The sequence below is a fragment of the Paroedura picta genome, chromosome 10 (assembly GCF_049243985.1).
Source record: "Paroedura picta isolate Pp20150507F chromosome 10, Ppicta_v3.0, whole genome shotgun sequence".
Classification (NCBI taxonomy): Eukaryota; Metazoa; Chordata; class Lepidosauria; order Squamata; family Gekkonidae; genus Paroedura; species Paroedura picta.
The window spans coordinates 73463973-73478411 of NC_135378.1; the positions used below are offsets into that span (position 1 = coordinate 73463973).

Genomic DNA, 14439 nt, shown 5'->3' on the forward strand with positions numbered 1-14439 from the left:
CATTCTACAGAGAATTCAGCAAAGAATTATGCAGGGAGGTCTTATGGCTCAGTAGAAGAGCCTATGTTGATCAGGTGGTAAAGGTAAAGGTATCCCCTGTGCAAGCACCGAGTCATGGCTGACCCTTGGGGTGATGCCCTCTAGCGTTTTCATGGCAGACTCAATACGGGGTGGTTTGCCAGTGCCTTCCCCAGTCATTACCGTTTACCCCCCAGCAAGCAAGCTTTTACCGACCTCGGAAGGATGGAAGGCTGAGTCAACCTTGAGCTGGCTGCTGGGATCGAACTCCCAACCTCATGGGCAGAGCTTTCAGACAGCCTTTCAGCCGCTTACCACTTTGCGCCACAAGAGGCTCTAGATCAGGTGGTAGGTTATAGGAAACATCTATACCTGAGGCTATGGAGAGCTGCTGTTCTCCAAGGAACTTGGTAACTGGGCTGACAAAAGGGACTTTGTTGTTTCCAAACATAACCGTTGTCTCCATTTCACTGTGTAGTGCGGTAAGTTTTGTAACATTTCTCAAAGTTAAATAAGCCAATGCAAAGTCTCTGTCAGTGTGTGTACTTGAGAAATTTCTACTCCATTGCACTGGAAAGTATTTTGAAGCAGAATGCTTTATGTAACTTTTAAAAAGTACATTTGAAGGTTAACTTTATTTTATAGGTTTCAGTTTTTCATGGAACTCTTCACGGGCTTGCTTAGTCACTGTAGGTATAATGAAAGCCACAGAAAATGGACCACCGCAGCGCATGTCCACTCAGCAATCCCCAAGTGTGCAGCAAAGTCAGGAAAACATAAAATAACAAGAGATAATTAGATTAGAAAACACAAATCAAAATTGAAAATGCCTTATAAAGCATTGGGTGGTGAGCTGCTACTGAGTTAATGGATGCTACAATAAATGGGGGCGGGGAGGCAACAGAGGAAAAAACACCTGAAAACTCATAAATGCCTGGACTGTGTAATCCTGCTGGGTGGGATTTCCAAATTGCTGCTTTCTCCCATGATTCTTTGCAGGCCCCCAATTTGTTCTCTACTCATTCCCACAAATTCATTCTTAGTTTCTCTGTCACTCATGTAGGCTATGAAGGTGCATTCCTCCACTGGGAGGGATAGCAACAATCCCCTGAGACCAGCAGACCTTGGGGCTCTGTAGAAAGCGTAAGTATGGAAGATGGGGGGATAGTGAACTTGCAACCTGGATGCCAGAACTGGGAGGACATTATGAGACCCTGGATGGGAGCAGGAAGAACTGAGGGCCCCATGATCACTCAGGGTGAGAACTAATTACCCTTCTTGGCGCCCTTGCGCGGTGCTACTTCCAACTTGGCAAGAGAATAGAGGCATTTTCATAAATACACGACAGCAGCTGGAGTGCTATAATCTGTAATTTGGTTTCAACTGGTGATGGTTGTGAGAAAGCACAATATCCAGACCAGATCATCCACTGGTACTTATTTGATGTTAGTCGAAAGCATTGAAAACAACTGTGCACTTCTCTCTTGGCAAGTCACATGGCTCAACAATCAAAATGTTTATGGGTGTTAAATAAGGCTGCAGGATTCAAAGAAGCCAAACCATTTGAAAAGAAAGTTTATCTTTCAACGGGGAACGGAAAACATTTTATTGGGGGAATGTTAAAACAGACATATACCATCTCCAACAATTACAACATAGGCTTGTTCCCTAGTTTTTACAATTACCCTATTTACAGATTGAATAAGGCACTGGTTCTCAAAAAAGAACACAAATCATTATAATAAAAAATTACATTACCAACCTTTCTTCAAAAGAAATAACTTGTGCTGTGCTAGCAAAGGGCTAATAGTTGCCAGGTTATCCTTCTCCTTCAGGCTCTCTCTTTCTACTGTACCTGCCATTCATAGAAACTCTACATGTTTACATTCCCTTGAAAACCTTTTTCAAATTTCTGTTACATGTATAACTATTAACTTTGATGGCCATTTGATGAAGTCTGAAGGAAGGTAGATTCTGAGCATAATGACCTTCAGCAAATGACATGATTTTAATGGCCCTTACAAATGTGAATGACAGTCAACTTGTCACTGGAAAAGAACTTGCTTATGAGTAGCACTCTACAACCAAATCATAGCTGGAGACATCAGCTGCATTCACACACCACTAACAAACAGCCATTTGTTTATGATGAGCACAAACATAGTTTGTTCCCAGATTTGCAGGCTTCCTCCTACTTTCCTTTGGAAATGGAGCTAGTTAGAAACTCCTTCACTGAAAGAATCCAGAGCTTGTTGCAAGATCCAAACTGGGGTGATTTAAGAAACCGTGGCTTATTTATGATCTCAGCGCTTAAATTCTAAGTGATGGTTTAGTACTAGTTGGCTCTATGTTATCTACCCGCTAGAATTCTAAATATGGCTGACAATAAGAGGTTTTTTCCCCTGTGGTCCAAATTAGATGTCAATGCAAATAGTGGTTAGATGAAGACTTCATAAACGAGAAAAGCTGCATTTCAGCTTTTGCATCTCAAGGAAGGAGGAAGGAAGCACAGGAGTCCATGAATAAGCAACATTCATTTTGTCATGAGCCAAACAGATCTTTTCATAAACGCAAACTGTCCATTCAAACATTTTTATTTGCATCTTTGGCGCTGGGAGGGTGGAAAGCGACTGAGCCTGCCATGCCGTCCTTTATAAGGACGCCCAACTCAGCTCCACCCCTTGTTGCTGCTGCATTATCCCCCCCCCCCGCAGCAAAGGCCCCCCCCATTAATTCTTGGGGGGTTCTTAGTCAGAGAATGAGAAAATGACCCTTCAAGTTTTCTAGAAAAACTGAAGCAAACAAAAGATTTTACTCTGCCCTTGTCATCTCAGTGCCAATGTCCCATTTCCCCCCTCTTATCACACTGTCTTTGTGAATTGTCAACTACAAATTTTCATAAATAAATAGGTTTCAATTAGTGCGTTATTCTCTGTAATATTTTACTCTTAATCCATATAAATGGAGTAGCTCCAGACTCCCAACTCAAAATTATATCTATATAAACTCATGCACATTTTAAATAAAAATAAATGCGAGCCTGAACGAAAGAGAAATTTATATGGCCTACCAGCTGGCATCGTGCCTTTATTTTGGCATCCATAAATGAAACACTTTTGCATATTGAAATCATATGGAGATCCAGAAACTTGGAGCTACAAGGCTTTCTTTCTGAAATTTTGCTCTGTGTTCTCTGAAGAAACAGTCTCAAACTACAGCAACAGAAAACCCCAAATACACAGGGCTCTAACAAAAGGATTTGGTTTAACGTACCTACTTATTTTTGTGGGAAATTAAGATGTTAGGACTCTGGAGAATTATTGGAATGTAAAACGTGGATTAATTTGATTTCCTGTTGCAGTTCAGTGGATAACCATGCAATCATCCTTACGGTTAATTTGCAAGGCTATTTTTTTCATCACCTACTTATTTTACCAGTGCTAAATCACTTTTCAGAAGTAGAAATGGCCTGGTTAATAAGGGTCGCGGAACTGGATGAACAGAATCAAGTTTTATCATACACTGAACAGCAACATGAATCTATCCACATTTTACCATATTCTAAGGAGACACTGCCTGCAGGTAAGAACCAGTTTTTCTCAGAAACCAGAATCAGACTGATGTGATTTCTACCATCTTTGAGTTTACCACAATTGGCAAGACCTGTGCCTTCTGGCTCTTCTCAAATCTGACGAGGTACAATGTACAGGAAGATACAGTAGGGGATTTCTATAGCAGAGAAGGGATGACCATTATTTGGGGTACTGTGACTTCACGGGTTTGGTATATTATGGGCCTTTATGCACTGACTCTTTTGTGATGTCTTGAGCGTCACATCAAGCATAAGCGGAAGCAGTTTGTTTAAGTAGCCCTCATAACCGATCCTGAACTTCATTTCATCTCTCATTCAAACATTACCAGGTGGGATTCACACAAATTTGGTTCAACAGATGTTTGTCCTTTACTGTTGCTCAACAAAATCAGAGTCTGGATACAACTACACAGGAATTATAGCAACATGCTGAGCTAGAGTGGGGTTTCTGTTTTTTTAAGTGAACTAGTTAAAAGAGAACTTTTCTGTGGTTTTGTCTTGAACGTTGGGACTGCTCAGTAAAAGAGCAGGGCCTAGGAACACGCTTTCATGAGATGGCCACTCCTAAATGGGTCAGCTTGTTCTCAAACCCAGCCAGGTCAGAATCTTTGGGGGCTTTTCTTAGCCTCCATTAGCTATTCACCAATCACAGCATTGGGAATTTATGGTGTCAACTGTTAAGATGCAGGGCACCCAAGGGGAGGAGAATATATCTCAAGGGGAAGATGGCTTTGTGCACGATTGCCTTCTACTTTGGAACTGAAATGCACATGTAGCAGCAGCGAATAGCTTCACAAGTAAAACTGCCTTCCCAATAGCCTATAATAATGAGATTTTCCAATGCTTAACTGACTGTAGTAGTTGGTGCATTCAGATTCACAAGCAGAGGGGAGGTTCATGGCTGCTCTTGACCAATAAATCTTCAGACAGTCCCTCTGCCAGAGGGTGCAGAAATGCCTTAATATCACCCAAACTCTTCCTTGTAAAAGACTAGAGCAAGCAGGCATCAGTATTCCTCTCTGGAGTCAGACTTTGAAACAAGCTGTAACTGCTCATTATGTTTTCCCCACTTCCATCTTATCACGCCAAAGTGCTTCACTTCACACACGCCGCTCTGTCCCCAATCATAGACCTTTGATGTCCACTAACCTTGCAAAGCAGGGGAGAATGCCTGAGGGCTACACTCTGGAATCCAACCTGCGGCTTTCTCTCTTCCTTTTTTATCACCTACCGATGCCAGGTCTTTCAGGATCAGAAGCTGCACAGTGATCCCTAGAGGCTTAATGGTCATTACAGAAGGCCCTTCCAATGAGAAGGTTACCGTTTCAAAAGACCATCTCCTCGACCCTGCTTGCAATGTGACCCTGGTCCACCTTCTTGACCTGAGTCCAATGTGAACAACAAAACTGCCCAAGAGCCACCCTGGTAAACTTTACATTGAAAATTCTTGATGTATTAGAAAACTCCTAGTACGGTTAGCCATGCATGTTCATTTCAGAAATCCTATTATTAATATTACAGTTTAAATATAACTGGGGTCAGACGGGCATATTTTAAACTAGGAAACCTTAAACCAAAGAAAACTAAAGGTCCTCAAGAAAGAGAATGATCAATGATGGCCTACCAGGGGTGGCCAAACTGTGGCTCTCCAGATGTCCACGGACTACAATTCCCCTGCCAGCAAGTGCTCATGGGAATTGTAGTTCATGGACATCTGGAGAGCCACAGTTTGGCCACCTGTGGCCTAGGAGACTCTGAAGGAAAACCGGAATCAAAACAGCCCCATAAGTGTGTCTTTTGGCCCTAGTGCACAGGCATTTCCTTCAAGCTTCAGACTTATGCACCACTCTCAACTAACCCTTGGGGATTCCTGTAGGAAGGGAAGTCTCCAAGAACCAATGTGCGCAGAGAAGCACCCTTGTAATTCTCAGGATTCGAGCCCAAATCATAGGGTGCTTCTATGAGTACAACGACAGAGAGATAACAGTACACCCATTTGTTTAAAGGGGAGGGAATCGCAATAATCTTTTAAGAAGTTCAGATCAAGTTTCTCTGCTAGGCAAGAGCAAAAATGAAGCAAGCAACTGAAAACACGAATCCCTTCCTGCCATGCTTCTCAAAAATAATAACTCTTCTTTAACACACGCAAGAAGAAGTGCATATTTTTGAAAAATGCTGAGGCTTCCTTCATGTGTTAATGACTCTCCTGCCATTCTAACTCCCCCTGCTGGTCCATGGCTTTTGAGAACAGAAACACCAGGCTCCAGTCATATCAATCTGGGCAGCATATCTGCGCAAGTGCCCTGGAAATGACGGAGGGTGCTAAAAAGCTACAGCCAATTGTTCATCCAGGTTTTCGCACAGGGAAAAATCAGCAGAGCCATATTGTATGCGCCATATTGCTTAACAGCAATGCACATAACTTTGGGTACGTGGCCTTCAGAAGAGGCACAATTTACACCAGATGCAACTAGCAGGTCAATGATAAGCCCATTTCTATTTCCCCTTCCTTTCCGTTCAGAACACAGCAAGTACTGGAGTGCAATAACTCAATGGAAAATAATTGCCCCTTTGCTTTAAAATTCAGAAGAGATTTCTTTGATTTCCCACCGCCCGCCCGCCTTTAACGTAGCAATATAATTATTTTTGTAGTTCTGTATCTCAAAGGTTCATTTTCATAAAATTTAAACCATCCCAATAATAATAATAACAATAATAATAGTCATAATAACATTATTATGGGCTTCCATAGAAAGCAGCATGCATTATCTTGAAGCAGGTGTCGAGACAATCCTTCTCGTGGCTCCCGAAAAGCGTTCTGTGTCCGCGTACGGAGGCTTTGGCTGAAGGACTGCGTTCAAGGTTGAAATCAACAAAGGCTTGTGATTCCTCTTCCCGTCTCTTGGAAACACGAAGGTAAGTCCATCTTTATGAGCTTTAGCAAAAAGAGGTGCCTTTATCATCCGAATCAGAGCTTAATGTCCTGTGACTCTGACATTTTGGCAAGTGTTTTCTTTACCCGCAGAGCTGTGAGCCGGGAAGCGGGGTTGTGAGCCCAGCACTCCGTCATGAGTTTCCCCATTTGTCTTAGGCACTGCAAGAAGGGAGGGAGGGAGAGAGGGAGGACGGGCAGGAGGACGAGAAGAGGGAAGAAGGAAGCACGCGTCAGGATCTTTGTTGGCTGTAGCCTACACATGGAAGCTGATTAATAACATTCACTAAAATCACAATATTCACTTGTGCATAGACAAGAAGCATCAGTGGGTCTGTAGTTCTGTTTGTACCTTCAATGCTTGTAGTCTTGATGTAAGGCAAGCTCATATTCTCTCCCCCCCCTCCCATACTTTGTTGATTTCTAAGAGGCTTAAAGGTAAGGGTATCCCCTGTACAAGCATCGGGACATGTCTGACCCTTGGGGTGACACCCTCTAGTGTTTTCATGGCAGACTCAATACGGGTCCTCATTTTACCGACCTCGGAAGGATGGAAGGCTGAGTCAACCTTGAGCCGGCTGCTGGGATTGAACTCCCAGCCTCATGGGCAGAGCTTTCAGACTGCATGTCTGCTACCTTACCACTCTGTGCCACAAGAGGCTCTTTCTAAGGGGCTACTGGATTACAATTTAGCAGCTGTGCACCACACAGCTAGAGTCAACCCCTCTTCAGGAGATAAACCCTTCTTTGGGCACTACAGATAAGGAAAGAACCAAATATAACACATTTGGCTAGGCAAGTACACAAAGTACTTGGTGCTTTCCTGCCAAATTTTATTCTAGAACATTTTGAAGAATACAACAAGAGTGCCCTTGAGTACACTGTCATGTGTCATAGGATCCCACTGTACTCGGTAGTTACAGGCAGCCAGAATGTCTCTAACTCAGGACATAAATGCCTCCAGCACCAAATTTCCGCCATCAGCATTGGTATAGCTTTCTTTCTTGATCCTTCCCCAGGCCCTTCCCCCCCGTACACGCACACACACTCAAAATTGTTTACAACTCTTGCCATTTAAGTCTTTTTAAAATCTAATTGCAGAATACTTAAGCAAAGACAGCTATTCCCAAATCACAGCTGTCTCCTGCAATAATAGCATTACACTGTACCACTTAACAAGATTAATGACCTCTGCATAGCATCGCCATAACTGTCGGCAGATTTGTCTGCGGTACATCAATTACGGGTCTACTGATTCCAAAACACAATTTTGCTTCATTATAAATTCTCGGTGGAAAGTGTTCAGACAACTTCCTCCTTCCCCTAAAGGAAAATACCAGTGCAGATTTGAGAAGCTGTTTCCTATATACGTCTACCAATGGTGGGAAATGGGAGGACACGCATGGACTTGTGCATGGGCTTTCACTGCCCCTTTGACAGAGAGCCTGTCAATACTAAGAGCTTATCACTGGGGCGGCGGGGGGGGAGGATATTGCACATGGGGATGCATAACGGTTGAACAAGGTCCACACCAGACTATGAATCCAACAGTAAAAAACCTCAGAGGCCAGTGTTTCCATGATGTACACCAGAGATGACGGAGGCTTCCGCAGAGTCACCAATCTCCCAGGTAATCTAGTCTGACTTTTTGCTAGAGTTGCCAGATTGCAAGAACAACCTCCAGGAAGATTGGGGGGGGGGGAGTGGCATGCCAGTGTTGTCCCGACAGGTTTATGTCAATTCTAGTAAAAAACAAGAAGCACCCTTGGACATGCTCTCCTCTGTCAGCAGTCAAGGTACCAGAGGGCAACAAGGTGGGAGGCCTGACATCCCTACTTCCTACAGATTCAAACCTACCCAACTACACACCTACAGATATAGATTCAAGCCTACATACGCAAACCTACACAACTACCACAATCTTCTTATGTGGCCCTACTTGGAAAGCCCCCACCTTCTGAGTTTAGACAGGCCCTTCTTGGTTGTGGCCGTAAGCTATGGGCCCTGCGGGAGCTGTCAGTGTTCCACAGGGCCTGTAAAACGGAGCTCTTCCACTAGGTCTATGGTTGAGGCTGGGATTGGCGAGGTAGAGCATTGCCCCCCCCCTGGGGTCTGAAGTATACACCACTACTCTCCATTCTCCAATGCCCTTGATTGGGTAGGGGGACAGTGGTATTTTCCACCATGTTGGAAATTTTTTAAAGGCTTTTAATGGGAGTTTTAATGGGGATTTTAAGACTGCTGTTACCCGCCACGAGCCTATGTAGGGAGTGGTGGGAAATAGATTTAATAATAATAATTATTGTTGTTGTTGTTGTTGTTGTAGTACTCTCAGAATATCTGTCTGCTCCCCCTCCATCACTGTCTCATTGACAGGTGAATTTTATTTGGTTTGGCACTCCCTTAATGACCTTTTCTTCCTGCCCTATGCTAAATTACTGCTTTTTATAAATCTGGTTTTGATTTTAGAATGATTTTTAATGTTCTATTTATATTTGTTAGTTACCTTGGTGGCTCTCTTTGGCCTAAAAGATGGGATATAAATGTTGTAAATAAACGAACAAATTTATGATAGCCCATGGAATGCTGGAACATGACTGGGGGGACACCTGGATTCAACCCCCCACTATACTAGTAGGGGTTCCCTCTGGCAGTCATCTTTCAGCCTACTGTTACCCACAAACTTGTTCCAAAGGTGAAATTGAGGTAAGGATATGGTGGGTCAGCGCTAGAGCATCTGCTTGCATTATGGATGTTCCAGTGTCGGTCCCTGGTATCTTCATGTAAAAAGAAAGATACAGTCCATTATCCTGAGTTGTTACGTTCTGCCAGCCAAGAACTGAAGCAAATTCCGATGAATTATAACATTAAGTATTCTGGCTTTCACTAACAACCTATAGATAGAAATGTGGTTTTAAAGGGCAGATCAATATGCTGACCTACTTTTTAAAGAAGGAGATGGCAGAGATAAAACAAAAGCATTCATATTCTGATTGCAAACAGAGAAGCTGTAAAGTTTATCCTGCAGCATCAAGGTGCTATCTGGACAGCAACCAGAAAAGATTTTATTGGGCACTCATTTGCCTTTGCATGCCTCCCACGCAAGCTGGCCTCTTCTTTCCCTGCAGGTGACCACTTCCAGATCTGTGAACAAAGCGATGCATGGAAGCACCCAGCAGTGATTTCAGCAATGATTTATTTATTTATTATTTGATTTATAGACCGGCGCTCACTGAAAGCGGGCTCAGGCCAGATTAAAAAATAGTTTCAAAGTTCAAAATTAAAATTTAAAACATCTTACAACTGCCAATCCACTGGGACATAACTGCCACACATTGTTTACTTTCTCTGTGCGCGGGCCAGTACATAGGCATGCAAGAGTCATGTGGGGGGGGGGGGGAGGAAAGCAAACAAGCCAACGTCCCAGAAAGTGACTTGTTTACATTGTTTTCCCATCCCCATTTTATCCTCACAACCCTGTGGGGTAGGTTGAACCCAAAGTGGTCTGTTATCACCAAGCAAGCTTCCACAGCAGAGTTGGGAATTGAACCTGGCTACTAGTCTGATATTGTTACGACTACATCACACTGGGAATAAAAATACTGATCTATTATTTTAAATGTTCCTATGCTTTAAGAAGTACTACGATGACAATGACTACAACGGTTCCCCAATATTTTTCAAACTTTATTATTATTATTATTATTATTATTATTATTATTATTATTATTATTATTATTATTATATTATTTTTAGATTTTCATTTCCATTTAACAACCTTACAATTAAATGGCTTTTCCAAAAGTATTTATTGATGATCTTTTGAAAGAGGACCCATAAATCACCAACAGCAAAGGTAGTGTCTTATTCTACCTCCTATAAGCCAGCAAACCAAGCTTGGGTTAAACTAGGTGACTACTGGATCACTCTTTCTGCTCTATATTTAAAGTCTCCTTACCTCATCGCTGCTCCACCTGTTGGGAAATGAGGGCCGCAACTTCTTCATACACACAATTTCCCTCATGTCTTCATAGGAAGGGTCACTGGGCACAAGGTCATGGTATGGAAGCTGGTATTCTTCAACAATACCTGAAAAGATATATTCACTCATTACCTCAGTATTGCTTAACTAAAAGGGTTAGTTCATGAGGGTTCAAGAAGTCCAAGTGATGAAAATTCAAGTGAGGAAATTTATTCATTGGCCAATGGGGTCATGGCAGTTGGGAGAAGCCAAGCTGATATAATGTTCTTGTATTCATCACTGATCATGTCGTAGTGGGGAGCAGAATCAGCATGCTGGGGCCTGCTCTCCCTCTCTGTGTTTTCAGTCAACATACAAAATGGCTGTGTGCAGAAGGTTCATGAATGCACAATTTTGGTTTGATCCATGTGATGATCAGTTCCAGATTAGACTTCTATAACTTGTTCTATGTGGACCTACCCTTGTCCGTGGCCTGGAAACTGCAAATGGTGCAAAGTGTGGCTGCTAGGGTTCTCACTAGGACACCTTGGAGCACCCACATCCAGACGGAACTGAGGCAGCTGCTATGGTTGCTGGTTGAATTCCAGTTCCAGTTCAAGGTATTGGTTTTGACCTTTAAGGCCATATTCAGTCTGGGATCAGCATATCTGAAAAACCACCAGTCTGCCTATGCCCCCCTCCCCCAAGAGCGCTTTGCTCTTCTAAAACTAATAGACTGAATGTCCCCTGCCAAAGAGTATTCCACTTGGCCTTGACCATGGCCAGAGCATTTTTGGTCTTGGCCCCTACCTGATGGATTGAGCTCCTGGAAGAGTTGAGGACCCTGATGAAACTAACTCAGTTCTGTAGGGCAGTGGTCCCCAACCCACGGGCCGTGGCCTGGTGCCGGGCCGCGAAGGCCTTGGCGCCGGGCCGTGGCTCCCTCTCCCCGCTCCCCCCCACTGCAGTAAAAAACTTCCCAGGCCGCAAGCTTGCGGCCCGGGAAGCTTCTTACTGCGGGAGGGGGGGCAGTTGCCCTGCCAGTCCCCAGCCTCAAAAAGGTTAGGGACCACTGCTGTAGGGCCTGCAAAATGGAGCTCTTCTGCCAGGAGTTTGGTTGAGGCCAGGACAGCAACACATTCCATCTTGACCACCACCCCCAACCTCAAAATTTGCTAGAAGACTGCAGCTGGCTTAATTGCTTATTCTTCTGTTATTATATTCTGTATTATGTTGTTTTGGGGTTATTTTATGGGTGGTTTTAATATTTCAATCCATTGTGTGTTTTAACCCATTGTGTATCTGAATGTTGTGAGCTGCCACAAACTGGTGACCTCTTCACTACTTGACGTGGAAGCTATTACAACTAATTCTCGCAGACTGTATTAGATCAGTGATAAAAGAAAATAATTTAATGGCTCTATTATTACTCTACTATTGCATTATTAATTGTTCTATTATTACTTGACAAGTCTTCTGGGTGAGGTCTGGGAATCCACATAGGCCTCAGACTTTGAGCCAAGCCTGCCCTTAAACTTCTCTGGGGTAACAGTGAAATGTAATCTGTTTGCTTAAATGCTGTAAATTTAGGAGATTAAACCTCTATATTGGCATTTTAGAGGGCTAAAGAAAAGCTGTGCAAAAATCTCTACAGTAAATACCCCCCCCCCAAAAAAAAAAATTACAGGAAAAAAATGGAGAAGACGGCTTGGAAGTGCCAATCCCCTTAGCTCTGGAATTAATTTTGCTCTCCCCTATAGTTTTCCTAATTCTGCCTAATGCCTGCTAATACCTGTCTTTCTGCACTTAAGTCTAAGTAATCTCTTAGTTAATCAGGGCGCCTAAGCAAAAAACAACCCCATTGAATTTCTACATAAATGACAGGAGATCTCCTGTTTTAGCAGTAACATTTATAATTCTGGAAGTGCCCATAAATGAGCTTCAAATTCCTACTACAATTAAGAAGCATTGCATCTTTAAAGAGACTATTAAAACAGATAATAAATCTTTGCTGCTAAAGGCGGACTTACAGAACCAGAAATATACATCCCAGCAGAAGGAAATGGAAATAAATGCATTGAGGGCTGCCTATGCTTTTAAATAGATTAGCGGCTCTGTGCGTTTGTGTGTGTGTGTGTGTGCGCGCACATGTGTGTATAACAGTGAACAGAAATAATGTGGATGGAGGGAAAAAGACAAGCTCAACATTTAACCATTTACCTCCTGAAACACATCTTCTTGCTATTTCCCAAAGGATGAGGCCAAAACTGTACATGTCGGCCATGATGTACGACTGGAAATGATTCCGATTCAAGCTTTCGTCCAAAACCTCAGGAGGCATATAACGTTTAGTTCCCACTCTGGTATTTGGTGGTATGTCCACCTCATTGGTATCACTGGAACACAAAGGTAGGAAACCAACCATGAAAAACACGTAATAACATTTTCATTACGTTTCTCCAACCTCCCAACAGGATATGGGGGGCGGGGGAGGGGGGAGGGGGGAGTTTCTTAACTAAGCCCATCTACCAGCAAGGTCAGAAGCAACAGTTAATCTTAACGAAATGAACTTTACCAAGAAAGCTTTTTAACTGTTAACCAAGAACTCATTTTTGAAGGCTTACTTGCCTGGGGCTATATTAAGCATTCAAATGCCAAACCACAACAAAGCGAAGCTCAGCAGGGGATGCTATGTCACATTTGTGAGATTTCATTAGCATTACGATGGAATTCTGAGGCAGAGGATAACAATCGAGCCATCTTTAAAGGTTGTATTTTTAATGTGGCTCGTCTTCTAATTCTTTGGTGTTTCATCTATTAATGGAGGACACCATAAAGCACAAGCGGTGGAATTTACTCACTTGGGAGATATATCTATAAGCAAGAAAGACTTGTTTTCCTTGCATAAGCTTAACAGAAAGCACTGACATCTTGGTGGAGTTTTACATTATTTTCTCAAATGCAGCTGAATCTATTTCTTTCAGGGCCCAAATATGCAAAAAAACCCTAAGATGTTCCTGCCTTGGCCTGGATGGTCCAGACTAGCCCAATCTAACCACAGCTTGGAAGCAAAGCAGATTCTGCCCTATTCAGTAGATGAACGGGACATCCCCGATGAATACCAGAGACATTAAACCCAAGCAAGCAATGGCAATCTACCTCTGAACGTTTCTTGCTTTGATAACCCTAGGTGGTCACTGCAAGCTGGCTGTGCTTTTTCCCTTGAACAGGCCAACTTGGCATCTAAAACTGCTTATAAAACTCAATTTTCATGAGTGACTTGACACCATATATCTAATAGCTAAGTATACTATCCTGAGCAGATCAAAACAATCCACAAGGAGAAGTAACTGGGACTAGAACAGATGTTTCTATAAACCTGCAGGGTCAGGTGACCTGGGGACCATTTTGGAGCCTGAACATAGGGAGAAGACAGAAGTGGTGGATATAAGGTTTGCCTTCTCTGATGAGTCCCTCTCTTGTTTGTTTATATATTTATTTCCCCTATTCCCCAGATCTTCTCAAGGGGTCAGATAATCAACAAATCACTTGATACAGCTTCCAAGGCCAGTTTCAGTTCAGAATGCAAATGGGGATCACAGATATGATGGTTTGTCCAATGTAAAATATCTCTTACGTGTACAAAACTAGAACAAGCTGGAGACAGCTTCTAGACAGGATTCAGTGGAGCACGGATCCATTTCAATGGACACCTGAGCATGAATGTCAACATTTAATTCCATACACGACCTGTTCCACATATGTGCCCACAATACAAAACAATAAACTATTCCGTGTGGGCTAGGATGCCAGCGATCTCTCGTTGCAGAGGGGAGGAAAAACCTCCATCAACCTGAATTCAAAGTTTATTTTTTCATCACAAACTCTTGTTGATGCTGATAGCAAACATGTACCCAGCAGAGAACTTGTACGTAA

At 42.9% G+C, this 14439-nt stretch overlaps 1 protein-coding gene across 7 annotated transcripts in view; it reads right to left on the reverse strand.

The window, feature by feature from the left end:
- Nucleotides 1-1610: 1610 nt before the first annotated feature.
- BMPR1B (bone morphogenetic protein receptor type 1B) overlaps nucleotides 1611-14439 on the reverse strand; it is a 247951-nt gene continuing 235122 nt past the window's right edge. For 6 of the 7 annotated variants that reach the window (XM_077300844.1, XM_077300845.1, XM_077300846.1 and 3 more), the window contains 3 exons: nucleotides 12724-12899; nucleotides 10501-10631; nucleotides 1611-6704 (listed from right to left, as the gene is read on the reverse strand). In XM_077300844.1, the coding sequence (XP_077156959.1) occupies nucleotides 6579-6704; nucleotides 10501-10631; nucleotides 12724-12899 (433 nt within the window). In that variant the 3' untranslated portion in view covers nucleotides 1611-6578. The remainder of the gene's footprint in view (nucleotides 6705-10500; nucleotides 10632-12723; nucleotides 12900-14439) is intronic. The other variant, XR_013224919.1, reaches the window with a different exon arrangement.